We start from the raw sequence: 27,636 nt of genomic DNA on the forward strand, positions 1-27,636 counted from the left end.
TTTATCTTGCTTTATATATTTGTATATTTGTTTTTTCAACTGTCATCAATTTAAAACTTCGAATTGGAACAATTTTCTAGCAATCAATTTGGATACGATTACAACTAATGTAAACAATGATCGAGGACAGTGAGAATAATCATAATTTTATTGCTTGTTGGAAAATTTAATGTTTAATTACTTATACCGATACAATAATTTAACAACTTTTCATTTGTATAGTAAGTACAATGTGGAATGTGTTGGACAACGTAATGTTTCTAATACTTAACAAAATCAAATATATATATTGCCAATAGACGGATGTGTGATCTCTTGTTTTCGTTTTATCATTTTGTATAAGAACACAGAAAATACAAAAATTGCAGATTTTCTAATAATATTATTAATCATTCTTTCTTTATGCACGATTTTATCGCCCGTGCAATCAAATATTTTGATAAGTATTTTTTCACTTTTGATAATTTTGCCAGTTAAATCATTATTTCTATACTTTACTTTAATGCATTTTCTGCTTACACACATATTTATCATTTGTTTCTGTTGCTTTTAAAAACCATTCTGCCCACTAATACTAACACACATACATTTTACACATCATTACGCTCTTAAATATAATGGATTTCCATTTCCTTATCTTGTTTTTATTTTTTTTGTCTCGTGTTTCTATCTTTTTGTAGTAAAATTAAATGTCTTGCTTTTAAATATTTAAAAATTATATCTATATATATTTTTGTATGTATAATTTTGTTGTAGATTTAATAGCTTAAAAATTGTTGTATCTTTTGCATACTTTTATTATTTTTTCTTCTTTTTGGGTGTCTTTTTTAACGCTGTTGTTGCTGAAAAGTCTTGCATTGAGTTTTGAAATTGTTGTTGTTGTTGTTGCTTCGGCATGCATAGAATTCGCCTAGCTAGATGCCTAGGTGCTTAAATAGTAAAGTAATCGTTTGTAGTTTAGTGTAATACTCGCAACTTGTGACAGTTTTTTGGTATGAAAGTAGTTCTATTTTCCTTAATTTTTGTTTTCTTTTTTTCATCGTTTTTTTTTTTTTTATCAATTTTAATATAGAAGATTATAATTGTATTTAATTGTTGTTGTAATTAGTATTTAAAGTTTTTGTTTTTGTTGCTTTTGCTTTTGCTAGTTGTTGTTGCTGCCTGTTAGCAGTTGCTCTTGTTGTTGTTATCTGTATCTAATTCGTTATTTTAATTAGTTCAATGGAAGGCAAAACATGTGCTGCAGTAGACTTTTATTATTATTTGCTTGCATTTGATTATTATGATTGTTATTGTTACCATTATGATGATGTTGCTGCTGCTGGTGCTGTTGTTGCTGTTGCTGTGGGTATGGATGATATTGCTGGCCCTGTGGCTGCTGTTGCTGCTGTTGGCGATAATGTTGCTGCTGGCTTATGTTGTTATTGGTATTGGCTGCGCCTCCCGCGCTATTCAAATGCAAGAGGCTTAGATCATCAGCCACGGAATCATAATCACTGGAATCCTCACCATAGAGCTGCAAGCAATTTGAACTTTTAAATATAATTTTCACTTTTAATGTACTACTGTGGGTGAAGTAAGGTGAGTAAAGTCAATTTGTTGTAAAATAGAAAATTTGTATTTTTTCTACTAAATCAATTTCATCCCTTTTAAAGTAATCACCCTCTCGATAAAATACCAACTTTTTTCAAATCCTCGAAACATGCGAAATAATTCCTTTTCGATATTGCCATCAGAACCTTTTTCGATTCAGCTTTCATATTCTCACTCGACTCGAAACAAGTTCCTCAAAGTAATTTCTTTAGTTTTGGGAATACAGAAGTTATACGGAGCCAAATCAGGAAAATACAAAGGTCATGGAACGTCATGCATCGAATTTCTGGCGAAATGGTCACAAAGAATGAATGCACAAATTGAGTGCTTTCGGTTTTGATTGAAATTTGAATTTTCGTTGGTCCAAAACCATTCAAAATGGTTTTCACACATCCAACTGATATTCCGATTATATCAGTAAGGTCTCTAACAGTTAGCCGACGATTTTAGACATCTAATTCCTTCACTTCCTTGACGAGTTGGTCATCTGTTGACATCGATGGTCATCCGGAGCTTCAAGTTTTCAACACGTTCCCGAGCCTTTTTGAAGTCTTTGTAACACTTATAAACATATTTCTGCCACATGATAGAATCATCAACATTCTCAACCTTTCCGCAACCTAAATTTCAGTCTGCTAACAAAATTTGTTGACACTTCTTTGCTTAATTAAATCAGCCATTGTAATTTTGTCAGTCTTGGTCGTTTGGTAAACATAAATACTGATACTGAAATGAACATGAAATTTCGCCCAGATGTCATTAACAGTCCTGCCAACTCAAGAAAAAAAGAACTAGCATGAAATGTTAAACCCGCTAAGTTTAAATTGAACTCTACTCCTTACTTTGTACCCACAGTAGTATAGATTTACTTACACGCATATTATATGGATGCAGGTCACATGTCTCGTGGTGTCAGACGCAATCCTCCAGTGACATTAGCAAGGGATTTACATACTCAAAGCCCTCGAATTCCGATTGATCGATGTTGTCAATGACATGACTGTGATAGAGAGAAGAATTTCATTAGTAATTATCATTTCAATCAGTTTATCAACCTGTTGAGTATCAAAGAGAAAGAACAAAATTGACTTAAGAGAAAGAACTTACTCATCATCGGGTGTCAGCTGCACCGGTTCACCGGTAAACTCGATCGGGAAATTAGCCAGATCGCGATCTGAGTCTAAGCGTGGCTTAAATGGTGGCGAAACCTGTTTGCGTTCGAGCTGCATGAGGTTGAAATTGGATGTGCAGGCGTGTTTTTGAATGTTTTGTATCGTATTGTAAGGTGTGTTGTGTATATTTCAATTCGATGCAGGATATATGCAAAGATAGTAAAAATAAAATGGTTATAGCTAAACCAAATACTGCCAGCCAATTTAGCCAAAAAAAAACATAAATAGCAATTTCAAGAGGCTGTGGACACACAATTAAAATGCATGTTGTGTGTATTGATGATAATGATGATAGAAATAGAAAAGAGCGAGCTGTGTTTCGAAAGGTAATAAACGGAGGGGTTCAGGTGGCTGAAGGGGGGTCAACAATGTGGCTGAAGTACGAACATTACCTGCTGCTGTTAGTCTGACTTCTAATGCACTCTTATTATATTTTATTTTAAAGGGGACACTTTTTCTTTTTTAGGGGGGATTTGTCTCATGCTTGTCGTTGTAGTACAATTAGAACAAAATAACCAAAAGCTAAAATTCGTTTTTGTTTTTCGTTTTCATTGACACAAAACTTACGGATCATCTGGCGTTAATTCAGCCGGTTCTCTGGTAAATTGATCGTCAAAGTTTGTTGTCATATAGGGATCGCCAGGATCCAGGGTTGGTATATAAGGCGGTTGTACCTCTTTTTGTGCAATCTTTGCATACACAAAAAACACACAAGTTTATACAATATCAAATGGTAATAGATAGCAGAGCAACATCGATAAGAAATACATAAGATAATTCATTATTTAAGAACAAACATCAAGTAAAATATAAAACAATTGAAAGCGCTAAACTTTGAATAGCATTTTTGATATTTAACATTGAAATCAAGGCAGTAATATGAGTAGGAATTATTTCTATAGAATGCCAATTAATCAAAATAAAATAAAGAAATGAAATTTTGAAGAAGCGCATTAAGAGGAGTTTATAAATCAGATCCTGTCGATAAACTTATCAACTAACACTTTCTCTTTTCACTAGCTGAATGAATATAAGAGCTGTGCTATATATAGATTGGATTACTACAAATAGTATTATCATCATCATTATTATCAACAAACACACACACACACGGATATCGTTGGCCTGGCACTTACCATCTCCCAGTCGATGACTTTGAAGAACGGATGATTCACAATATCCATGAAGGCGGACTCACGATGGCAGCCCAAACGATCAGCGGGATTCTTGTTGAGGAAACCTTTCAATACCGAAGCAGCCTTAACGCTCAGCGAACGCGGTATGCGTATAGTCTTCTCCAAAATCACTTGGAACAGATAATCTTCAGTGTTCTACAGTAAATACAGAAAGTCATTAGAAATAATACTCTAGAAAGATGTTTGATTACTTACCTGATCTGGATTTTCAGAGGCGCCGGCAATGTCGAATGGACTGCGTCCAGCTAACATCTCGTAGAGCAGGACACCCAATGCCCACCAGTCCACGGAGAAGCCATAGTCCTCGCCGCGGAGAATCTCGGGTGCAATGTAGTTGGGAGTACCGCAGAATGTGGAGGTTGTGTCACCCGGCCGAATGCCCTCCTTGCACATGCCGTAATCGGTGAGCTTGATGTGCCCCTCATGATCGAGCAGCACATTGTCGAGCTTCAGATCCCGATAGATGATGCCCTTCTCGTGCAAGAAGTTCAGCGCCAAACTGATCTCAGCGGCATAGAAGCGAGCATGTTCCTCGGGCAGGCGGCGTTGCCGTTGCATGTGATACATCAAATCGCCGCCACGCACAAACTCAATGACGAAGAACAAACGCGACGGGGTTTGGAAGCATGAATGCAAACCGACCAGGAACGGATGATTCGAGGCCGTCTCAAACACATGCTTCTCTGTCTGCACCCAGTCAATGTCCTCGTCATCGGTGACCAGCGCCTTTTTGATCACCTTCATCGCATAGATGCGACGCGTACGTCGCAGCTCCACCATCAGCACCTTTGCATAGCTGCCGCGTCCAATGACGCGTATTAACTCAAAGTCATTCAATGAATACTGGCGCTGTGTGGCCGGCTCCAGGGAATCCTCAGGAGGTGGCGGCACCACAATGTGCGCATGTTCATGCGTGTCGTACGCCTCGCTGGTGCCGCCCACCGCCTCGTAGGGCAACGGTGGCAACGGCACCGGCATCGGATCGCTGGCCTCCTCGGCTCGCTCCTTGACCAGCGGCTCTGGCTGATCCGTGCAGTGCTTCTGCACTAGCTTATGACACTTTTTGTGCACCAGCAGCTTGCACTGAATGCACTTGAAACCCTGTCGACCCAGACCCCAGATCCGATCCTGGCAATAGGCACAGAAGGCGCGCTGCAATCAAGTAGAGAAAAAAAGAGTATTAATAGTTGCATAGCTTCATAAAAACAATTTAGAAAGCTATAGTATAGTGGATTCAACTGTGACTGCAAAAAAAAATTGTAATCGAAATTCTCTCTACCATTAAGATCAATGCGTCATAAGAACTCTTTTAATTTTTTCATTTTTCAATCAAATTCAAGTGACGTCACCGAAATTTTCATTTAAATATAATTACTTTTTGATTCTATTGAAATTTTGAAAAAAATTTAAAGAATCTTCATAAAATTACTAATATATTGTATCATGTATATTGTCATTGTATCGACTGAGTTGCATCTAAAAAGTATCTGCAAAATTCATTTATTTTTTTAATAAATAAAAATGTACACATTTTTGCTTCTAAAGACTGTTATACCATTAAAAATATACTGCAATTGTACAAATATAAAATATACTATTTCTTGCGAAAGGTATAAAAATATACCATGGAATATGGCTTCACATGAAAAGTGGCTATGAAAGTGTTAACCTGACTCTATAGGAGGAAAAAATACCACATACTTGGCTTGCATGATATTTAATATAGTAAAGGAATCAGGAATCGTTAAGATTATACATATTGTATGTTATTGTATGTTTCGATTTAATCTACATATTTATATTAAATGCACTCAGAAATAAATTTTAAAAAATGTTTAATATTACTAAAGTTGTTTTTTTAAAAGTATATTTTCTCAAGAGTACATTTTATATACCTAAATTTAACAAATATGAATACCTCAATTATATTTACACATTTAACTTAACTTTCTGCTAAATTTACTCTATATTCCCTTAATTAAACTAACAATATCGTTTGACAACGCTTTTCGTTTTGCAAGTTGCTTTGTTTGACTGCCCCAATTCCACTGTGCAATGTATCTAACATATATGTATCTAACAGATACCATGTGTACACATGTTTTGCTACTTACGCGATTGAAACGCTTTGCCTGGAAAATGTGTCCATTGACGCGATACAATTTTCGCCAGCGACGCGCTCCTCTTCTGTAGATGCTGCCTAAAGAGAGAGACAAAGATGCGGAAGTTGGATTAATTATGTTGAGGAAAAGACAAAGAAAGCTACTTACGATCTTCGCCATCGCAGGACAAACCGGGCGCTTGAGGAACATTCGGAAATACTGCAAATAGAAAATGAATAAAGACGCATTAATAGAGAATGTCGTATATAGCAGGGAATTGATTTTAGATTCAATTTACTGTCATGCTTACGGCCAGTTGGTTTGCCCATGGCGAGGCCTGGCCTTATCAATTTAATTGCCAAGCAATGTGATTTTGGTGCTGTATATTGTATTTTTGTGTGTTATATTTTACTTATAAACGGATTTCTGCCCAGCCACATTTGCCGTGGATTCTTGTTGTGTTTGTTATGTGTGGCTTGTTAACATGTCAAAACCAACTCGATGACTGAGACTGCGGCCCACGAATGAAAGGCGTTCGAGTCTTATCTCTGCAGCGTGGCCACGCACCACATACAAAACACAAACGCAGAGAGCACAAACAAAGAGAGGGAGAGAGCTGCGTTATTTGAGCAGTTTTTCCAAGTAATTGCCAGAGTTAATTAAGTTTTCCGGGTAGACCCAAGAGACAATCAACAATCGACGCGATACACAGAGCAGAGCAGTGAAGAGAACAGAAGTCAGTCAGTGTCTGTCTCAATTGAGCTCAATTGTTCACATCAAGAGTTTTCGATGTTTTAGCTATCACTCATATTCAATTAGTTTACCAACTGTCCAGAGTTCATCATTTGACTGTCGGCAAGGCCAATCAATAGCCAAAGTCTGGTCACACTGACGTGGTCATGCCTTGCATTGACCTAGAAATCCCCCGATTCTATTATCAGCAACTATTGACTACTTGCATATCTCTCATAGGTTGGCATTTATCTACACAAAGATACAGATATACAGGCACACACACACACACACACAGAGTTGAGCTGTTACTTTGCCTTTCTTATCAGCGGCATTGTGATAGGGATGACAAAATTTGTTTGGTTTGTGTTATATGCAAGATATTTACTGTTGTTGTGGTAGTAGAGCTACTCATACCTATACTAAGTGAAGATAACAAAGTGAATTTATATAGACTGGATAGAAATATTGGGAAATATAAGTCAAGTGTTAGCCTTATGCAGTCGGTTAGTCATTGAACCGGACTACTGTTCAACAGGTGTTAAGGTCGCATGGATGTTTGTGTGGCACGTATCTGATAGATTCATTGTATAATTGTGATGAATAATACAATTCATATTGAAATAGGAAACAATTAGATTGCATTACTTTGCTGTTTAATCAAGTTATTGATACGCTATAAAGATAACCAATACAACAACAATTAAAGGTCGTCTAAAAAGTGAGTGTAACACACTTTTGACCACCCACTTATTATTCATATTTGTAATTGATTTACTATCAAACCAATTGTGACACTTGATTGACTCAGAAATATCTTCACGCTGATCTCACGCCCTTAAATGGTATCAGCGAGCTGACAGACAATCGGACTATTGACACTTTAAGTGGCCCAGCCCCCTAAGATCGATACTAACACGAGGCGCCTCCACTCATAAATGTGGCTGTTTGAGTGCTGTAAATTTGCGCCGCCTCACAGAAGCCGCTCCAGATGATCATCGTTTTCTTTTTAAGTTTTTGTTTTTGTGGCAAGTTCAACGCGGGTCAGCAGACGGCAGACAAACAAATGAGCAATTTGTATTGCTTTCAATTAGAAATACTTATGTTCAAGTATCACAAATTATAATTTCTTGTTTTGCGTTGCGTTGCGTTTCGTTGATATTTTTGTTGGGCTTCAGCACGCGCGAGGCGTCGTCACCGCGCGGGTTTCAACTGCGAACTGACGGCCAACAAAATGCGAACCGAAGAACAGAAGAAATCAAAAGGCAAAGGCAAACGCAAAAAAAAAACACAACACAACACAAAAGCAAAAGAAACAAAAATCAACAGCCTCAAGTGGCTATTGAATTGTCACAAGAATTGAACGACGAGTGTAAACCTAATTGGGAGCAAGTGAGAGCGCAACGAATACCACAAACGATAAGATCAGGGATGGAAATTAGTTAAAAAGAAACTAAACGAAAAGAAAACACTCACAAAAGAAGCGAAATAAAAGCAATGAAAGGTTCTTTATAGAACACTAAATACATCAACAATATACAATATTGTTTAAGAATTAAATCTCTATTAAGTTTCAGTTTTAGCGTTAAAAAAATTCTTAACCAACATCATCATCACAAATACTAAAATTCAAATAAAGGTAAGGAATAACACTATAATTAAATAGAAAAATAATCATATATATTTTTTAATTTTTAACTCTTTTAATAAAGCAGTTTTCATATTTCAATAAAACGATAAAGTTTATATTCATATTTCACTAAAAACTACAAAGAATTTAAAAATAAATATTATTTTTCAATACATTTGAATGCAAATTAAACAAAAAGTATGTCTTGATATGTATATTATAATTACTTAATTTGTTAAATTAAAGTAAAGATCCTTGCCTGCATTAACAACACATTCAAAAAGTTCTTACGAACCAGTTCATGTGCGCTCTGATTACTAGTTCATGTAAATCGTAAATGAATCCTTAGACTTTAATAATAATCTGTTCACTTTCAGTAATAAACATAAATATGAATATATATTCCTCTACTCTTGTGAACTGGTTCATGTGAGCACTGGTAACTGCCTCATGTAAATCTTTAATAATAATCTGTTGGCTTTCAGAAAAATATACACTGATAAATTGAAAAGTTGTTTGAATGAATATTTAAGCAACTTAACATATATAAATAATTGCTCCTCCGCTAATCGCGCTCAAATAGCTCTTGGGAACTGGATCATTTGAGCACCGTTAAATGGTTCATGCGAATCACAAATGAATTCTTATTAAAAAAAATTTTTCCTTTAATTAATTAACATACTTAAAAAAAAATTGTCTGAATTTGCTTAAACAACTTTTGAATATATATTCCTACACTCTTGCGAACTGGTTCATGTGAGCACATGTTCTTGTTCATGTGAATCACAGATGAAATCTTTGAATAATAATAATAATAATCTTCAATAATAAAGATGTTTAAATTGTTGAATGAATTACTATACTTTTGTGAACTGGTTCACGTGAGCACTGGTTCAGGGTTCATGCGAATTACAAATGAGTACACTCACTGCGTACTTGTGGTCAAGAAGCGCCCACTCGAAATTACCTGTTGCGTAGGCCGGCTCAATCTCCTCCTCCGACTGTAGCTGATGCTGTGACGACATCTGATGTTGTTGCTGCTGCTGTTGTTGTTGTTGTTGCTGCTGTTGCTGCGTCACGCCCATGGGCACTGTGGGAATGGGCACGGGTATGGGCAAGCGTTCATAGTGAATGCATTCGTGATGATATTGCTGATGATGATGCCCGTGGCCATTGTGAATGGTGCCCAGGACACTGCTGCGTCCGCCAATGCTGCCACCAGCGATGCTACCGCCGCCTCCGCAGCCATTAAGGCCGCTGCCAGCGCTGCCGCTGTGATGGCCATGATGATAGTCCATGAGCATGCCCGGACCGCCAACAGCGACGCTGCCACCGCCACCACCACCGCCTCCTCCTCCTCCGCTGCTGCCACCTCCAGAGTCGTCGGTGGTGGTGGTGTTGTGGCAACGACTGGAGCAGCGACCCAGGGAGCCGCTGCCGGTGCTGTGATGGCCCAGACTGCCCATATGGCCGGGATGACCCATGACCAGCATGCCTCCCATTATGGAGCCACCGCAGCCCTGGCTGGAATCGGAGCCAGAGTCGTGGCCGGTGCAGACGGCACCAGCCGATCCTGGCCTGCTGAGCGTTGCATGCGGTGGCGTCACTGATGCTGTTGTCTGCATATAATGATGCGTATACGGATGCGGATGCGGCACATCGTAATCACCCGTGTCTATGTGGCTCGCCGACATCATTCCAATGCTTCCAGTGCTCCCAGTGCCCACTCCAACGCCAACTCCCACGCCTCCCTGCAGGCAGCCAAGTGAACCATGCGCGCTGCCATGATGACTGTGACTATGATGGCTGCCATGGGCGCTGCCACTCCGGCTGTGAAGGGAGACGCCTCTGGTCAGCGTGTTGTTCGCCGACTGTATGGAACTGACCACAGCGCCGCGGCACATGATGTCCGACAGCTGGTTGGCCTGGATATCAAAGTACTTCGACTGCCAGACGGAAGAGCAAGTGTCAGTATTAGAGAGCTAATCCTTTGGCGAGCTGTGCATGACTTATAACAATCCTTTTTTTCGATATCCAATTTTACATTCACTTTAATCGAACTTTTTGGGAATGATGTTAAACTCAACTTCTACTTTAGTTAAACCAAAAAGGTATCTTTGCTAAACTTAAAATTGAAAGAATTTGTAATAAATCTACAGCACATCATCAGCTTTGTTAACTAAGTATTGAACTTTAAGAAAACCTATTTCTAAGAACTAGAAAAAGTTTAACACACTAAACTGGCAAAGTTTAAAACACCGTTATTCACTGTCCTTATTGCTTTTTGTCTTCGTTCTTGGTTTTTTCTAGTTCAGGGAAGTCCAAAAATGAAGTTTGTTGCGTTTGCAATAGATGTCAGAGCTTTCGTTAGCTGCTGCTGTCGTTTGTAGTTAAACAAATTGGCAGCTTAACCAAAATAATTATTTTGGCAAAAACGAGACTTCAAAACATTTTTGTTTAAAATATTTTAAGAAGTTTGTTGCTCGGAACAAAATTACTGTTGTGTTGCAATAGCCTCAAGAAGTCAAAACCAAAAAAAACCTTTCGTCAGATTTTTATTGGTATTATAAGGTCCAAGGTTTTTATCTTATAAATCTCAATCGGTACTAAAGCAAAAATTTGTCCACAACATAAAGAAAACAGAAAAGGAATGTAAAATTAATATTATAAAAAAATTGAGCACAAGAGGGTTAAGTGGAATTCATTAAAAGGTACAGTTTATTCCTCTTAAACCAAGTACTGAATTTTCAAGAACTGTATTTCAAATAAGTTGTTAGAATGAAATTAACTCAAAGCAAAAGTTCTTAATTGTCAAACTAATTATTGAAGTTCACGAACTCTATGAAAGATGTTGGACGTGTAATAAATTTAATGCAAAAATGCATAAGCAAAGTATTGTATTTTTAAGAACACTTTCTGTTTCACAAAAGTTGAACAAAGCATCTTTGTTAAACATTTTCAAGAAGTTGATAAAAGTTTAATTGGAGTTCTAAAAAAAATAAAATATGAATGCTTGTTAAACGAAATATTGAACTTTAAGAACACTTTTCATACCTACATATTTCAAAGAAGTCGAGCATTAAAGAAAAAATTCATTCTTGTAGAACTAAATATTTCATTTTGAAGAACTCTATTTAAAAGTCACAATTAATTTAAAGACAAAACGAGCTATTTTTAAAGAAAGGCATTTAGTTTAAGAGCAAATGTAAAAACAAAACAATTCTTCTTTAAAGAAGTTGTACAAGTAAAAGTGTAATTATTTTCCTAAAAAATTCCCCTTTTTTTTAGTTTTTGTCATACTATTGAGATGGCATGACAAAAAGTAAACTTTCAGCTAATGAAATTGAAACTAAACTTTAGATAAACTTATGAAAATGTTCTCTAGTTCAATGTTGGAAGTATTTGGAAATTCGTCTTGGCAAAATATGCCATATAGGTTTCATTGCTGCTCATACTTCCTGTTAATTATATTACTTTTCCGATTTCCTGTCACAGTTTGAAATACTATTTTTTTAAGACAACACCTCAGACTTTTGCATATTTTCATAACATTATTTTTTAATTATTGATTTATATTTATAAATAAATATTTACGCATATAATTATAAAATATGCAGAGACCGTAATCATCAAAAGTTTTATTTTAAAAATGATTGATGATAATATTAATAATTATATATCGATTTTGATCATAAATGATCACTTAATTTTAAGCAATTTTATCTAGCATAACTATGGCATTATCTTTTTATAACATGTCAATTCAAAGTGATTGATTTTTTCATATGAAAATATCAACTTTAATCGTTACGTAAAATTTATTTATCTTTTTTCACTATCACTTGATAGAAACGAAACTAGGTCTCATTAAAATTCAACTATTATAATCCTTGAAAATATGCTAAATCCAAGGTCTAAGAATACTTTTGCTATTATTTCAATTAATCATCATTCCCATTAAGTAAACTATTCAATATATTTACTCAATTAAAATCAAATTAAATTTCGTAGAAGCTTTGCTAAATTCACGAACACTTCAGGTTGGACTTAAGTCGTGCACAGCTCTGGGGAGTCCCTGATCTATGTAGTACCGTGTTCAGTACCTGCGGACTGTCCAGCTGATCCAGCGATTGCCGCCTGGCCGCATAGTCCAGATGCGTGAGCAGCTGCTGTGCGGCCGGGCAATTCTTGTTCGAGTGCTGATGCAGATGCTGTTGCGAGGACGTGAGAAGCGGCGGCGGCGGCGGCGTTATCGAGCCACACGGCGACCCCGGACACGGACTCGAGCACCGGGACCGACATGTGGGACTGTAGCAGAGAGTGCCGCCGCCTCCTTGTTGATTCGCCGATGGTGTGCTGGGGCAGGTCTGTGACTGCTGCGACTGTTGTTGCTGTTGCTGCTGCTGTTGTTGCTGCTGTTGCTGTTGGGGAAGGCAAGGTGGTGGCTGCTCCTCCTCTTCTTCCTGCTGCACCAGATTCACTGGCAGCGGGGTGCACTGCGTCAAGCGGCGCGGTGAACGTCCACGATCCACAGTTGTGGCGGACCAATAGCCCCAGGCCATATTTCAGTTTCTCTTTTTAGTGTTGTTGTTGTTGCTGCTTTTGGTTTTGCTTTTGTTGTTACTGTTTTAGTTTTTGAGCGCGACGCGTTGCAGATTCGGTTTGGTTGCGTTTATTTTGCACTTGACTCTTGCTGTTGCTGGCTGCGATTAATTGCCGCAAATTTGCATAAACTGGCAATGTCAACAAGCGGCACAAAGTAATGCACACACTATGAAAACTTTATGCCAAATTGCACAGTGGGACAAACGTGGGCGCGAACTTGTTCCACACACATAAATCGATAGTTTTAAATCTACAAAAATGTTTACAACTTTTTTTTAGTAAATTGTTTTTTTTTTTTACTTTATGTTGGGAGAACCAGTTTAATGTCACCTCGAGACAAATCACAAATATTGTGGAAAACAAACATTTAAGAGAACTTTAGCAAACAATGACTAATAAATACCAAGTTTTTCAAGATATGGGCACACTTTTCAAAAGAAAAGTTATCTTAGAATTCGGTACATACAAATTCCATCCATTTAACTATAATAAAGTATCGATAAGAATATTCACGAACAATGATTGAAAGAATTTTCAAAAATGTTATACTCTAGCTGAAAAATGTTAAGCTCCAAATGTTCGAAGGGCACAACCTTCAAAAAAACTCAATCATCGTATTCGTAACCATCGACAACTTCAATTCGAAGTCTGAATAGAAAACCCCTCATTTGAATAAATCTCTTATGTCTGAAAAGAACAATTCACACCTCAATATTGATAACTTTTCAGACTTTATTGAACTCAACGCAGTCATCACTGGTTTAGGCGCTTCAATTGTCTTTAAACTTGAAAGCCACCACCAATAAATAAAACGAGAAAAAGCATCAAAATTTGCAGATTAACTTTCCGAAGCATTATGCCACTTGTCATCCACAGCTGCCCCACTGTGCAGCCTCAAGTGCAAATTGTGTGGCACATGATAGCACAAAAAAAAAAAGGGCAGAATTAAACCGGGACAAGGCCCAGGCTCAGAGACAGCAGCTGTGCCATCGTTGTTGCTATTGCACTTGCTCTTCTATTTGCAGTTTGTGTGTTGTTGTTGCTGTTGGCGTTGCAGTTCCAGTTGTAGTTACAGTTGAACAGGCAACGCCGCGGGCCGCCTAAAACTATGCAATGCAAAAGTTTTCAAAGCCAAGCGACAGCAGCGCCCCCTGGCGTGCAGAATTCTATAGTTTAAAATGATTGATTAAAAACTGCAGGCGATGGAATTGCAAGGCAAGGCAAGGCAATGTAAGGGAGAAGCTTGGGGCGTGGTCGGGATGTGGGAGTCATGCAGCAGACGCTGGCGCCGCCGCTGAAACCACACCTAAAAAAAAAAAATATAAATTGTGTAATAATGGGCAAGAGCGAATGCGAGATAACGAAAGAGCGGTGCAAAGAGGGGGAACAATGCAAGCGAAACAGCTGACAACTCTGTTCAGAAGCGCACCCACACAGCGACACCCACACACACACAGACACTAACATGCTCATCGCGATGTTGGGACAATCACAAACAATTGAACCCAAGTCAAACGAGCGCACAAGTTGCTGCAAATTGACAAAGGCGTGAAAGCTCAAGAAGCTAGAGCGGGAAAGAGAGAGCGAGCATAAGCGCGTACAAAAGAGACGGCCGAAGAAGAGAGAGCGCAAGCGAGAGCAAATGCTGCGCAAGGGAAATTGTTCTCACAGGGCAGCCGAAAGTGTGCAACCCTCCCAGCTCCCAGCGCAGTGCAGTCAAGTGTAAATAGAAAATTTCTTCAAGTGTATTGGTAGGTCACATCGAAACTGCTTGACGCTTGCGACATTGTTGTCGCTGTCGTTGTCGTTGTCCTTGTTGTGGTTGTTGTTGTTGCTGTTGTTGTTGTAGTTTGTTGTTGAGACAATTGAAATTAAGTACTCTACTTTCATGCATAATTCGCATGATTAACGAGGCAACGAGCGAGAGGCAAGCTGCAAGCAGTGTAGTGGCATCCACTCGAGAGTGCTTGCCATCACTCGATGCCTTCTTTTTGTGCTGATGATGCAGTCTGTCCAGATCCCCTTCTCTTCCCCCTTGCCCAACCCTTGGGGGTTGCACCGCACACCCCTTAGGAGGCAACATCGTTTGCTAAATATAAACACACCACATTGGCCTGGCATTGTTTGGATACTGCAATTGGAGCATGAATATTGGTTGGGTTCCGTTGGGGTTTGGCTTGCCAGCCCTGACAAGTTGGTTAGTTGCACAGCATCAACATTGTCCCCGCCCCCTGCCTCCCACTCTTCTGCTTTGCCCCAAGTGACAGTGAGCGGTAAATCAATCAGTGGCTAACCCCAGAGATGCTTTGACTTTGTGATAAGCTTGAAATTTGCATATTATTTACTATATGTGTGTCTATCCAATTCAGTTTATTACGAAATGAGAACACATCAAACTGCACTTAGCCAACGAGCTGCCTTAATAGACTCGACTTTAGCCCAGTTGTTGACTTTTAATGCAATTTATGTTTATTTCCAAATTCATAAAACCCAATTGCACTTACTCTTAGTTTGGTTTATTTGCCAAAAAAAAAAAATATATATTAATGCACTCATATCCAAAAATATATCATAATCCAATTGCTAGTTTTCCGTTTTAATTTTATTTATGTATGTGCACATTCGTACTTTATATGCTAGCCAAATTAATGCTTGACTTGAAATACTGTAATTGCACTTATTTTGCCCATTTCCGAGTCTGCAGAATGCTAAAAGTTGCCAGACCAAGTCTGACATCTGCCAACTAACTTTGAGAAATGGCAAGTGCATTGGGCATTAAAGATTTCTACAACTTAAAGTAGTCAACTTTTAAGTGCTTTATGATTTACACAGGCGACAGATGAGAAGAAAGCAAATAACAAATGATCAATTTACCACAATTCTGTTACCTAGTGAATATACCGATATTAACCTAAATATTTAAAGTTGTTTGTAGACTGACTTACTGAACTAGCAAACTGAATATATCACTCAATAAGTTGTGTTCTGAGTAAGTAAAAGATATTTTAGGATTTAATTAATCAATATAATCTTTTTAAAGAACATTGCAATTACTCTTAATCTTTTCTTATTTTCCAATATATATAGAATATATCAGCAATTAAATCTTCTCTTGAGCAGAATTGATTTTGTTGATATTCTGATATATTTTGTATTGTGAATGCAGTATAATATCAATATATATTATATTTATATAATAATTTGGTATATTAGAACAACGTTTATATCAGCAATTTTATCTACTCATGAGCAGAATTGATATTGTTGATATTCTGATATATTTTGTATTCTTTAGTATCTTAATAATGCAGTATATCAATATACCGAATATAGCATACGGTATATTGTAGTATTTTTCTATGTATTAATTTGGTATATTATTGACGTTTATATCAGCAATTTAATCTACTCTTGAGCTGAACTGATTTGGTTGACAATTAGATATATTTGTATTCTATAGTATATTGTGAATGCAGTAAAATATCAATATACCTAATATTACTTTCGATATATTGCAGTATATTCTTAAGTATATTAATTTTGTATATTAGAACGATGTTCATACCAGCAATTTAATCTTCTCTTCAGCGGAATTGATTTGATTGGCAATCTGATATATTTTTGATATTCTATGACATGTTGTGAAGTCAGTAGTATATCAATATACCAAATATTGCTATTGGTATATTGCAGAATTTTCTTTTGAATATAATTTACTTATACTTTAACGATAATACAGCTATCGCGCTGCTTTACTTCTATTGATTATTAGTGGGTATTGTATAGTCGAGTGTGCCAAAGCCGGAAAAGGCTTTCAATTTTTTTTAATTTTTTCAGGAAATATACATTAAAGTTAGAATACAAAGTTTTAGTGTTTTATGTTGATATGTTTATATGTAACAATACGATATATTTTTTAGTATTTTATATAATATTTTTACAAAAACGTAAGTCCTATTAGAGATTTGCTATTTTCGCAAAATTATATATTCCGTCAGAATATGAGGCATATTTAATGTGTTTACCTATTCTAGATCTTTTCATTGTTCAAAAATATCAGGAATATCGAATATTTCAAATGAAATTTGTATGTATTTTTATCAGGAAAATATCATCTTTAGGAATTCAATAAAATATTCGGTATTCATGTTGCTTAAAAATAATGAAACCTTTTTATAGGCTCAAAACCATAATAAAAGTTTGCACTAGAGAATGAAGCTCTAAACTGGACTCAATTAATTGAAGTTCAAGTTGAAATGAACTTAATAAAACTTGTGAATATAAAATGTAATTCACAAAAGAAGCATAACCTCCAGCTATTTATGGAATTATTTACAATTGCATTAGACGCCAGCAGCAGCATTAAATTATTAAAGATTTGTAATCATATTATCGTACTTAACAAATCGTATTAAACTTCGATATCAAAAGCAGAATTAGATTGCAAATCGAAGGGGAAAGGGTCAGAAATAATATGTTGCACAGCGAGTGCAGTAATGAAAACCGTTTCATTATTAGCTCAAAATGTTGACAGTAATATGTACAAAGATAATCATTGTGTGCGTTACGCATACGCACCGTTCGCCGTTCGTCGTATTATTAGTAATGTGAGTATGTGTGAAATGTTATCGAGTAATTGGCGAGTACGCGTAATCATGCTGTTTAGAATTATTGTTGTTTGACGACTGATTGATTAGCTGAGTTCAGTCGTATCGAAATTGTATTGTGCAAACAATACATTTACTGAATAATGGGCTCATTATGAGCGAACGAGAGTGAACCGCCATTGAAGGCAAGAAATTTGATTTAATACGATAATTCATGGTTGGCAGGCAGCGCATTGTTTGTCCCCGTCCATTGTGGGCACAGCGATTAAAAGCCAACCCCGGGCAATGTATTAATTCATTCTTGCTACGAGTACTTTAGAGATTGGCAAATCAAGAGCGCTTAAGTATCTGCAAACAATGGACTTACATCAGAGTCGACTCGAGACGGGTTGTCTTCTGTGTTGGTTATCAGGACACGCCCCAGCAAAAGCCCCACTCAAGTTCCATGCGATAATAACGATAAATAAAACAACAAGGCAATGGACAAGTTAAAGCCGTGTTCAGCATCCAGTCGCTCTCTCCTCTGGTCTTCTCTTTGCTCTTTGGCGATAGTTAAACAACGAAATTTGCCTGCGAATGACGTCAGAGGCGTTGTTGAAACGCCAAGGACCGTAAAATGCTATTTCCGCCCCCGTCTGCCCCTCTCGGAGGTTGAGGAGGCCACCTGCGTCCGATATTTCGACGCCTTCGCATAAAACGGAAGCACTTCACACTGTAAAATTTTACGCGCTGCAAGAAAGAAAGTAAGAAAAGTGAAGGACAGAGACAGAGAGAGAGAGAGAGGGAACGGTAGAAGAAAACACGAAAAGAAAAACAATTTAGCCCAAAGAGCAGAGAGCGGCTTTAGCTGAACGGCTGAAGAAGGCTATTCAGAAGCTGGCCATGCATGCAAAACGAGCCAGAAATGTACGTCATGTGCATACTTAACTAACGCTCACTGTGTGTCCTGCTAAACGAGGAGGAGGAGGAGGCGAAAGAAGAGCAGCAGGAGCAAGGGAAGAGCAGAGCGGAGGAGTGAACTAACAATAATTTCATTAAGCCCAATGGCATCATTAAAATATGCCAAACAATCATAATGTGCCAGAGTCTCCAAGGGGCGTGGAACTCAACTTCGAACACAAATTCAGAATTCAGAATTCGGTCGGCCCCAAAAAGTATGCTATGCAAAAAGCGAAATACGAAATGTAAATGTGTTGATTTGCGCTCACACACACCAAAAAGGGAAGCCAAGAACTAAGAATGAATCGCATAAAGTTTAAATGACGGCGCATTTGTAGGCGACAGCTTGGCTTGAACAAATTTGTCGAATGTGGGCCTTTTGATTTTTCGGGCATGTCCTTTAGGACCTTCAAGACGGACGAAGGGGGGCGAAGCGAAGCACAAAAGAGAGCGAGAGCGATTTACTTGCCCTGCAGCATCAAGACGACAAACACACACACACTGAATATGTGTGTGTGTGGTCCAGTAACAAATATTTAGGCGTCGCTTTTTGGGGGCTTTAATGCAGCCGGGCAAAGGCGAAGGCGAAGGCGTCATCTGCGCTTGATGAAGTGCAAATGCCTGCTAGGGTCAAGTTTAGGGACGAAGAGGGGAAGAGAGGAAAACACACACACAGAGAAAAAACATGTATGTTTTTTGCCACCCTGTCTATGTGTGTGTTTGCATGTCAGTCTGGGCACAGCAGCCAAAAAAAAAGTAAAGCAAAGAAAAGCATGCAAGTCGCAAAAAAAAAAAAGAAACGAATCAGCGAAGCAAATGAAAATCAATGATTCGATTTTGGTTCGACTCGACTTCGTTGTTCGCCATTCGACATGAAGCGGATTCGGCGTAACCAACAAATTTGATTATGTGACAAATGTAAAACATGACAGTTGCCTTGCGGGTAAAGCGAACAAATTGAACATCGACAGTCGACAGTCGACAATTTAAATTGGATAAAAAAAAACACACACTTGAAACTTGACTTTAACTTCAACTTGATGTTTTGAGTCGAAATTTACAAAGTTACCTTTCGACTCAAATACCAAACGAAAACATCAAATGAGTTTTTCATAACTTTATGCTTTAGTGCACCTCTAAAGCCTCAAGTCTCTATAGAAAAAGTTCCTCCCACCGCAGCAGCATCATCAGTGTGAAGGGTCTTAAAGTCAAAAGTGTAAAGCCGCTCAAAGGTAGGCACATAAATATATTTATGAGAATCCCAATCTCAATTACTCTATTCAGATGGTTTGTCCAGAGGGGGGCAATTGATTTTTTTTCTCCACTTTTTTTTTGGGTATGTTTTATAAATGGAGTTGCGATTTACGATTTACAATATACCAAAAGAAAAATGGTTGACAACACTTTTGCTATGATTTGCATCCGCCTTTGTGTTGACAAATTGGCAACGTTTTTAGTTAATTTCACTCAATTACGAATTATAATATGTATTACACAAATACATATATATATAATTTATATATGCGGGTTTTACGTGTGTGTATATTTTTGGTGAGTGCGCGACGCGACGACGTTAGCAACAGCAGGAGAAGAAAAAGGCGAAGCTTTTCCTCTTGTTTTTTTCTTTTTTTTCACTGTTTCACTGTTTCAGTGTTTTTCTTCTTAAATATATATATGTGTGTGTGTGTGCGTGTGTGTGTTTTTCACGTTTTATTTGTTCCGCACGGCACTTCCAGACTGGCGAGCGGCCACGGCGCGAATGTTGCGACAGGACGACGAATGCCGACGCATTCCACACCGAAACTTTAGCTAGCAGGGATATTTTTGCACAGAGAGCCGAACACACTGTATATATATATATATATGTGTGTGTATGTGTATGTGTCTGCCCGCTGTTCAATGTCAGGTGACGCAGGCGATGGCAAAGTCAGCAGCAGCAGCCGCAGCACCGGACGCCTTTTAAAGTTCTGCTCCTGCACTTGCGCTCAATTTCATATACTTTGAAACTTTGGCAGCCGCCTTGGAAAACAGCGAATGCGAAACGCCGGCGCAGCATTGCCAACCATTTCGATTCGGTGGTTGAGTAACTCTGACGCTCAGTTGGCAATGCCGCCAACAACTCAGCTGTTTTTTTTGCCCAGGGAAATTTACTCACTCTCGCTCTCTCTCACTCTAAAATTCCACTCAACTTTTGTATCGACCTTATGTGCTTCAAAGCTTATACGCCTGGGTAAAGTTTCGATGTGCATGTGTCTGTGTGTGTGTGTGGGGGCAGCGTTGCCATATTGCAGGCGCATAAATTATAACGACAGGCAGCGAGATAAAGAGAGAGCGCAAAGGGGCAAAGGCGTGTGCTTCATTGTTAGCCGGAGATGAAACCGGAAGGTGGAACACAAAACACAAGGCAACCAAAACAACGGCTTATAAAAATGCCAGCCACACACACGCGCGCGCGTTCGCACACACACACATGTACACATGGACATTTACTAATCAACACAGCAACAGCAGCAGCAACAGCAACAACAACAACAACAACAACTGTAGCAATAACAATAACTACACAAACAAACATGCAAAGGTAGCAAAAACATCAACAGTCGCGTCGTCGTGTAATGCTTTTAAGGCGCTTGTATGAGTTTTGTGGTTGTCTGCGCGCATGTGTGTGTCTGTGTGTGTGCGTGTATGTGTGTGTGTGTGTGTGGAATAATACGTTACAACAGAGACACGAGCGGAGAGCTAAACCGCACAGAAAATGCTTTTAATACATTTTAAGCCGCATTTTTTCACACGTGGCTACAAAACAACAACAGCCAACAGAATAACAGCAACAACAACAACAACGAAATCGTGGCACTATATTGTGGATAGGGAGTGAACAGAGAACTCTGAACAGAACGGAGCCAGGAAGCAGAGTACCATCCAACAGCATCCTGTAGCATTCAGCTAACAAGCAACTCAAACTTTGCCAAGTGCGAAGCGTTGGTAAAATTATATTTGCCATCGTTTTTGCCATCTACTCTCAACTAACTAACTGCTTGCCACCAAAAAACTACAATGCCACAAAGTCCTTGATATTGCACAACTTTCTAATATTCATTTACCAACCATATAACTTTGAGCATTCTCAAAAAAAGATATCAATTTAGTTATTAGAAGCTTGGCTGGGATTATCGCAGGACTTTTTTTTACAACAATCTTTACATTACAACATTTTTATCATATTTATTTTATTTAATATGAAATATGCCACAAAATCCTTGATATTGACTTTGAGCATTCTAAAAAAAAAAGTCAATTTAGTTATTAGAAGCTTGGTTGGAATTATCGAAGGATTCTTTAACGCCAATCTTACAATTTTTACAATACAAAACATCGTACTTATTTTATTTAATACTTGGAAATTTTTAAATTTTCTTCCAATTCAAACATTTACTGGAATGTTATTTTCAGTATTCATTTTAAAACAGGACTCTTTTTAATACCAATCTTTACAATACAAAAATTTTATTACATCATACTTATTTTATCTAATATTTATTTAAAAACCTTTCCATTGTCTCCCAATTCAAACATCTACTAGAAAGTTATTTTCTTTCTTGCAATTAGATCGATTCTGAACCTTTCACTTCAAAATTTGTTTTTATAGAAATGCTTTTATTATAAAATTAGGAATAAAAAAAATTTGTAGAATTCTGAGTGCATTTAAAACGCATTCTAATAAATAATAATAGTAACAAACTTTCTAATATTAATTTACCAACCCAATAATTGCAAGCTTACTCAGAAAAAGTTTAGTCTTTAGAAGTTTTGGCTGTGATTTAAATATATTTATTATACTTATATTATTTTTTTAAATGGTATAATTCCCAAATATTTGAAGATCTTTAACACCTTTCAATTATCTCTAATTTCTCATATGTAATGATAAATTATTTTAATTTGTCGGAAAAAAAACGATTCTGTACTCTTCAATAAAGAAATGCGATCTACAGAAACGACCTTAATTTAAAGATTAAAGTAAATTAAATGGAATAATGTGTATACTAAAAAATAAAATTAGTAAATCTCAATATGAATAATACATTATAATATATCATAATATAATAATAAAATTAGAAGTGATTTTTACAATTTTAATTTCATTTTTAATGTTTTATATTATTATTTAATAGAATGTTACTATTTATTTGTTTGTATAAATAATATATAATATAATATAATAATAAAGCTTATTTAATTTTCGATCAAATAAAATGAGTAAATGAGTAAAATTAGATAATCATATTATATTATTGTCATTAACTATATTCAACAAAATATAAAGATTCACTCCATTAAGTTTGGAAGATCCTCATTTCATAGAGTTATAATTTGTTCACTTCTACCCTTTTACTATAGATATTTCTCACGTGGTAGATTAAGGAACTGAGAGCAGACTTAGTGGTAAACTCTTTCCTAAGTTAGTTGCGCTTGTTGCGTGTTTTTTTTGCAACATTTTCAAATGTTTTTCCTCCGAAAAACGTGTCGTACATTTTGTGTACAACATTATTATGCATACCCAAATGTTGTCTCATTTTGTTGTTTACAGTAATTTATTGTTGTAGTCGAAACATTTGTTGTTTGTTGTTGTTGTTTTCTTGTTTTTTTTTGTCATTAGGCAAATTTTCGAACATGGTGAACAAACGAAGTGAAAACTTTTTGTGGTAAGCATAATTAAGCACAGACAGTTAACTAAGCAGATAGATGGCGATGTGTTTGTGTGTGAGAGAGGCGCATACTTTCAGGCGTGACTGTAATATAAAACAGCCGAAGAAGAAGCCGCACAAAAATTAAATTTGAAAACAAGGCTAACCGGGCTGGCAGCAAACAATTTAATTATAATGAATTATAAACGAAGCCGGCAACGGCAACGGCAATCGGGTCAAAAAGCGAGCGGATGTAGCGAGAGAGAAAGAACAACAAAATCGAGTAAAAAACGAAAAAAAATATACTATAAGATAGCTGCTAAGAAGAGAGTAAGATACAAAAACCGTAGTCTGCTTATGGGCGCTTACAGGCAAACATTTAATCTGTAGGCGCGCTTGCATGTGTGTGTGTGTGTGAGTGCGGTTGTATGTGTGTGTGTGTGTGTGTACTACACTTATATGTGCGCCAACACGAGTTAATTAATATTTTATGTTATTAACATGGTCGACTGCTGTTTGGATTTGCGCTGCAAACCCCGCCCCCCGAAAACCGAAAGCCAAAAGGCAACAAGAGCCAACAGCGAACGAGGAACGAGAAGCGACAAGCAGCCAAGAGGCATCATCAGCCAGTGGCAAGGTTTATTGGGCTAATAAAGCAACGAGCGTATTGTTTAACCAGGCTCAAATGTGCACAAAATTGCGGTTAAATTGTGCTACAACTAAAAGCCCGGAATGTGACCCATTTCGACACCCGCAAATGAGCACAAACTTTGATAATGAAATTTGTGAAAATGAAAAACTTTACTATAGTTCTGTTTCAACCTAAACTAAAATAGATACACGCCCACACACACACAGCAGCCCAACTGGGCATCATAAAATAGTATAACAATATTTTTAAGAACATCAAATTAATCTCTTTTAACTTAGGACCATAAACTATGTGAGATTAGAGTGAGAGAATTTGGTAAATAAATTAACTTCTTCATCAACTTGTTAACTTTATTTAATGGTCTTAGCTTGCGATTTTATACTGCAGCTTCTAATTTGAAGCAATTAAACTACAGTCGAGTGTGCTCGACTTTATGATACCCGCTACACATTTCGAAAAAAGTAAAACTTTTTAAAATAAAGCAAATTAATATACCGCAAATACACTAAAAATGTATTAAGGATCATATTTGGTATATTGATACAGCACTACATTCAAAATATACCATAGAGTGCAAAATATACCAGATTGTTAGCCAAAGCTACTAAGACCCGTATAAAGAAAGCATGTTTCCTTATACAAAAGTAGTTCTTAAATAACTTCTCCAAATTTTATATGATTACATTAACATTTTCAGGAATCATAAATACTGTAGCTTCAAAATTACACTTGTTATTCCATTTTTTTCGATTTGCAAGCGTGGAAAAAATTTCAAACAAACTTGATAAACATAACAAATACTGTTGGAAAAAAAGGATATCTCTATCTCTTAAGATCTAGGTGTTCATACAGATGGACGGACAGATGAACATGGCTCCATCGTCTCCAATGTTACCGCTGATCACGAATATATATACTTTATAGGGTCACAGATTTCATACATTTCATGGATACCATTATACATGATATTGTTTTAAAATTTGTTAAAAACTTGTAGTTTTAAGGTAGGAGTAATTGACAAAAGAACTCAAATCTGTTGTGGAACAAGTTGAACCGTGTTAATGTTCAAACACTTCTAAGTAATTATTAAAATTTTTGTATGAGAATTGTTTTCATCAATTTCCAATTAGTAAAAACATTTTTTTCAATATCAAACTAGAATAAATTTTGGAAAATAATACCATAAATTAGTATTTTTTTCTGATATCCAACTTTCACATTTCTTCAACATTTCCAACATTAATATTATCTTATCTTATGCTTATACTCAATACAATTTTTTGATGTTTGAGAAGACGTAGAGAGGTCTCAAATGGGTCTTTAACCCATTTGGCCAAAAAATAGTGTATAAAATTATTTCGGTTTCAGCTTCAAAGTCTCTCATATCTCATGACATTGAGCAATTTCCCCCAAGTGACGAACAATTGTCTTTCTTGAGATATACAAAATGTTTATCACATTGCTTTGTAAACATGCAGAAAGGGCACTTGCAGAATAATAAACAATACAATGCATGTCAATAAAAAATAAAAGATAAGACTCACCATGTATAACCAACTGGGAGTCATAATTCATCTCATATAAGCGAATTGCCTCGACCAGTTCCATGTTCGTCGATATGGTGCAAGGATCGTTCTCCTCATCGACCCACTTGATGGTGAAGGGCTGTAAATATTGTTGAAAATTAATATTGAAATGTAGTTCAAATGGATATCGTATTTATCGATAGATGTATCGATCTTTACCTGGTCGATGGGAAAGCGACAAATGTTGCGTATCTCATAGCAGAGCTCCTCATACGTAATATTCTTATTGATCGTCGTGATAATGATTTGACCATTATAGGCAGTCTTCACTGTAATGCAATTCGGCGAGGTGCCCAGCAATGAAGCGGCATTGTTCAAATTGCCAGAGCCGCTGCCATCATTTAATATTTGCGAGGGCATTTTCTGCATTGGGACGGAAACTTGAATAACTCAGATGGTCTTATCACGTTATCAGTTTGTGTTATATGGTTGAATTTAATTGGGAGTGGTTTTAGTATTTGCTTGTGCAACAGGCACAGTAATCACAGAGCTGCAAGACACAAAATAAAACGATAAATCATCAAACGAAAAGAATGTAGATAATTGAATTATTTGATTAAGCCACTATGATTATGTTATGTGTGTTTCTGCCTGCCTATTTATCAATTTCTTATCGGGTTTCGAACTTAACATTTCTCTGTTAACATTAACATGACAATGTTATTATGGGATTAGCAATGTTCTTGTCTTTCTGCCTGTTTATCAATTTCTTATCGGGTTATGAATTTAACATTTCTCTGTTAACATTAACATGGCTATGTTATGCATCGACAGTTGCGGGATTAGCAATGTTCTTCTTGTCATCTCTCTCTGATTTAAGCACATCTCTATCTCTCTTCTTCTCCTCCTGCAAGCTTTCGATATTTAAATCCCGTTTCAGGATGCGCCACGCAGCTGTCAAATTTTGACACTTGCTCTCAATAACGGTCCATTTGGACAATAGCATAAACAGCATGCCACAGGTGTTTGTTATTGTCTCACCCAACACAGACACATGCACCAAATTGTTGGTAACTAACATTTTAAAGGCATGAATCATGCCATTATTCGACGAACGGTGAACCGCCCACTGCAAAGCGCATTTGTTAAAGAGGAATTAGAACAGTTTAATTTGAACAACAACACTTTGTTGCTTACTTATTGCGCAAGCAACGAACATTTATATCGCTTTAATTAACGCTGTGCATTTGGCCAACCAAAAAGGCAGCCAAGTCTGAGCTACAGCAACAACAGCTACAACAACAACAGCAACACTGAGCGAGACTGAAGCGAGAGCCAAGCCAACAAATACCAATGCGTAGCATCGACAACCTGTTTTTTTCTTGTTGCCTTCTTTCTTCTATATGCTCATTTGCATTTTAAATCGGGTCGGCGTTGCCGCTTTTTCTTGAATTTCTATTTGCAGTTTATTTTTTGCAAAGACAATAAACTGTTGATTTACTTAATCTCACCTCATTATGCTTACTTTTTTCTTTGCTGGTAGTGGTAATTTGTTTAACCAAAAATGCCGCACAATGCAATAGCAACAAGCTCACTCACAATTCACACACACAGAGACACACAAAACACAGAAAATATAAATGGAATGCAAACGAATCACGACACGAAGGAAAACACAGTTAATTCGATTTAAATAAAAAGCAATACATATTTTAATTGACGATCTAAGCGCACGCACTTTTATTGTTTTTTGTCGTCAATTTGTTTAAATAATTGTAACATTTTATACAAATGCAACAAGTGTGGCTGTAATTACGATTACAAAATGCGCAGATTTATACAGAAGCAATGTGCTGGTACTACCTAAATTTCCACCCATTTCGAATATCGATAACAAAAATGACAGTCATGGTAAATTGAAAAGATAATTTTTTGTTAAATAATTTTAGAAAAATGTGATAGTTTGTCGAATACAATTTGTGTAATTGCAATTAATTATTTATAATGATTTCATAGAATCTAGTACTTAAACTTTTGCTATTAACACAGGGTGATTACGAATCATAAGCTTTTAAATGTACTCCAATAAGTGTTCAGTAAAAGTTAATTGATAACAAAAAATAAATACTTACTTAAGCAATATCAATTGTCAGAATACATTTTTTATCTAACTTTTATTTAACAGATATTTAAT

At 36.7% G+C, this 27,636-nt stretch overlaps 1 protein-coding gene across 5 annotated transcripts; it reads right to left on the reverse strand.

Annotated features, from left to right (window-relative positions):
• Positions 1-1,042: 1,042 nt before the first annotated feature.
• LOC117571547 (atypical protein kinase C) lies at positions 1,043-27,244 on the reverse strand. Of its 5 annotated transcripts, XM_034253745.2 has the most exons (11): positions 26,968-27,244; positions 25,662-25,992; positions 25,461-25,581; positions 6,232-6,282; positions 6,076-6,161; positions 4,157-5,113; positions 3,902-4,096; positions 2,701-2,816; positions 2,467-2,593; positions 1,300-1,516; positions 1,043-1,240 (listed from the first exon to the last, which is right to left on the reverse strand). In XM_034253745.2, the coding sequence occupies exons 2-9, from the start codon at positions 25,869-25,871 to the stop codon at positions 2,506-2,508; spliced, it is 1,824 nt and encodes a 607-aa protein (XP_034109636.1). In that variant the 5' UTR covers positions 25,872-25,992; positions 26,968-27,244; the 3' UTR covers positions 1,043-1,240; positions 1,300-1,516; positions 2,467-2,505. The 5 variants fall into 5 exon arrangements, with proteins under 5 accessions (XP_034109636.1, XP_034109634.1, XP_034109633.1 ...); XM_034253743.2 differs by lacking the exons at positions 25,461-25,581; positions 25,662-25,992; positions 26,968-27,244 and adding exons at positions 9,393-10,371; positions 12,529-13,280; XM_034253742.2 differs by lacking the exons at positions 25,461-25,581; positions 25,662-25,992; positions 26,968-27,244 and adding exons at positions 9,393-10,371; positions 12,517-13,280.
• Between the last annotated feature and the right edge of the window lie 392 nt (positions 27,245-27,636).

Source organism: Drosophila albomicans, chromosome 3, assembly GCF_009650485.2.
Source record: "Drosophila albomicans strain 15112-1751.03 chromosome 3, ASM965048v2, whole genome shotgun sequence".
In the NCBI taxonomy this organism is placed as follows: domain Eukaryota; kingdom Metazoa; phylum Arthropoda; class Insecta; order Diptera; family Drosophilidae; genus Drosophila; species Drosophila albomicans.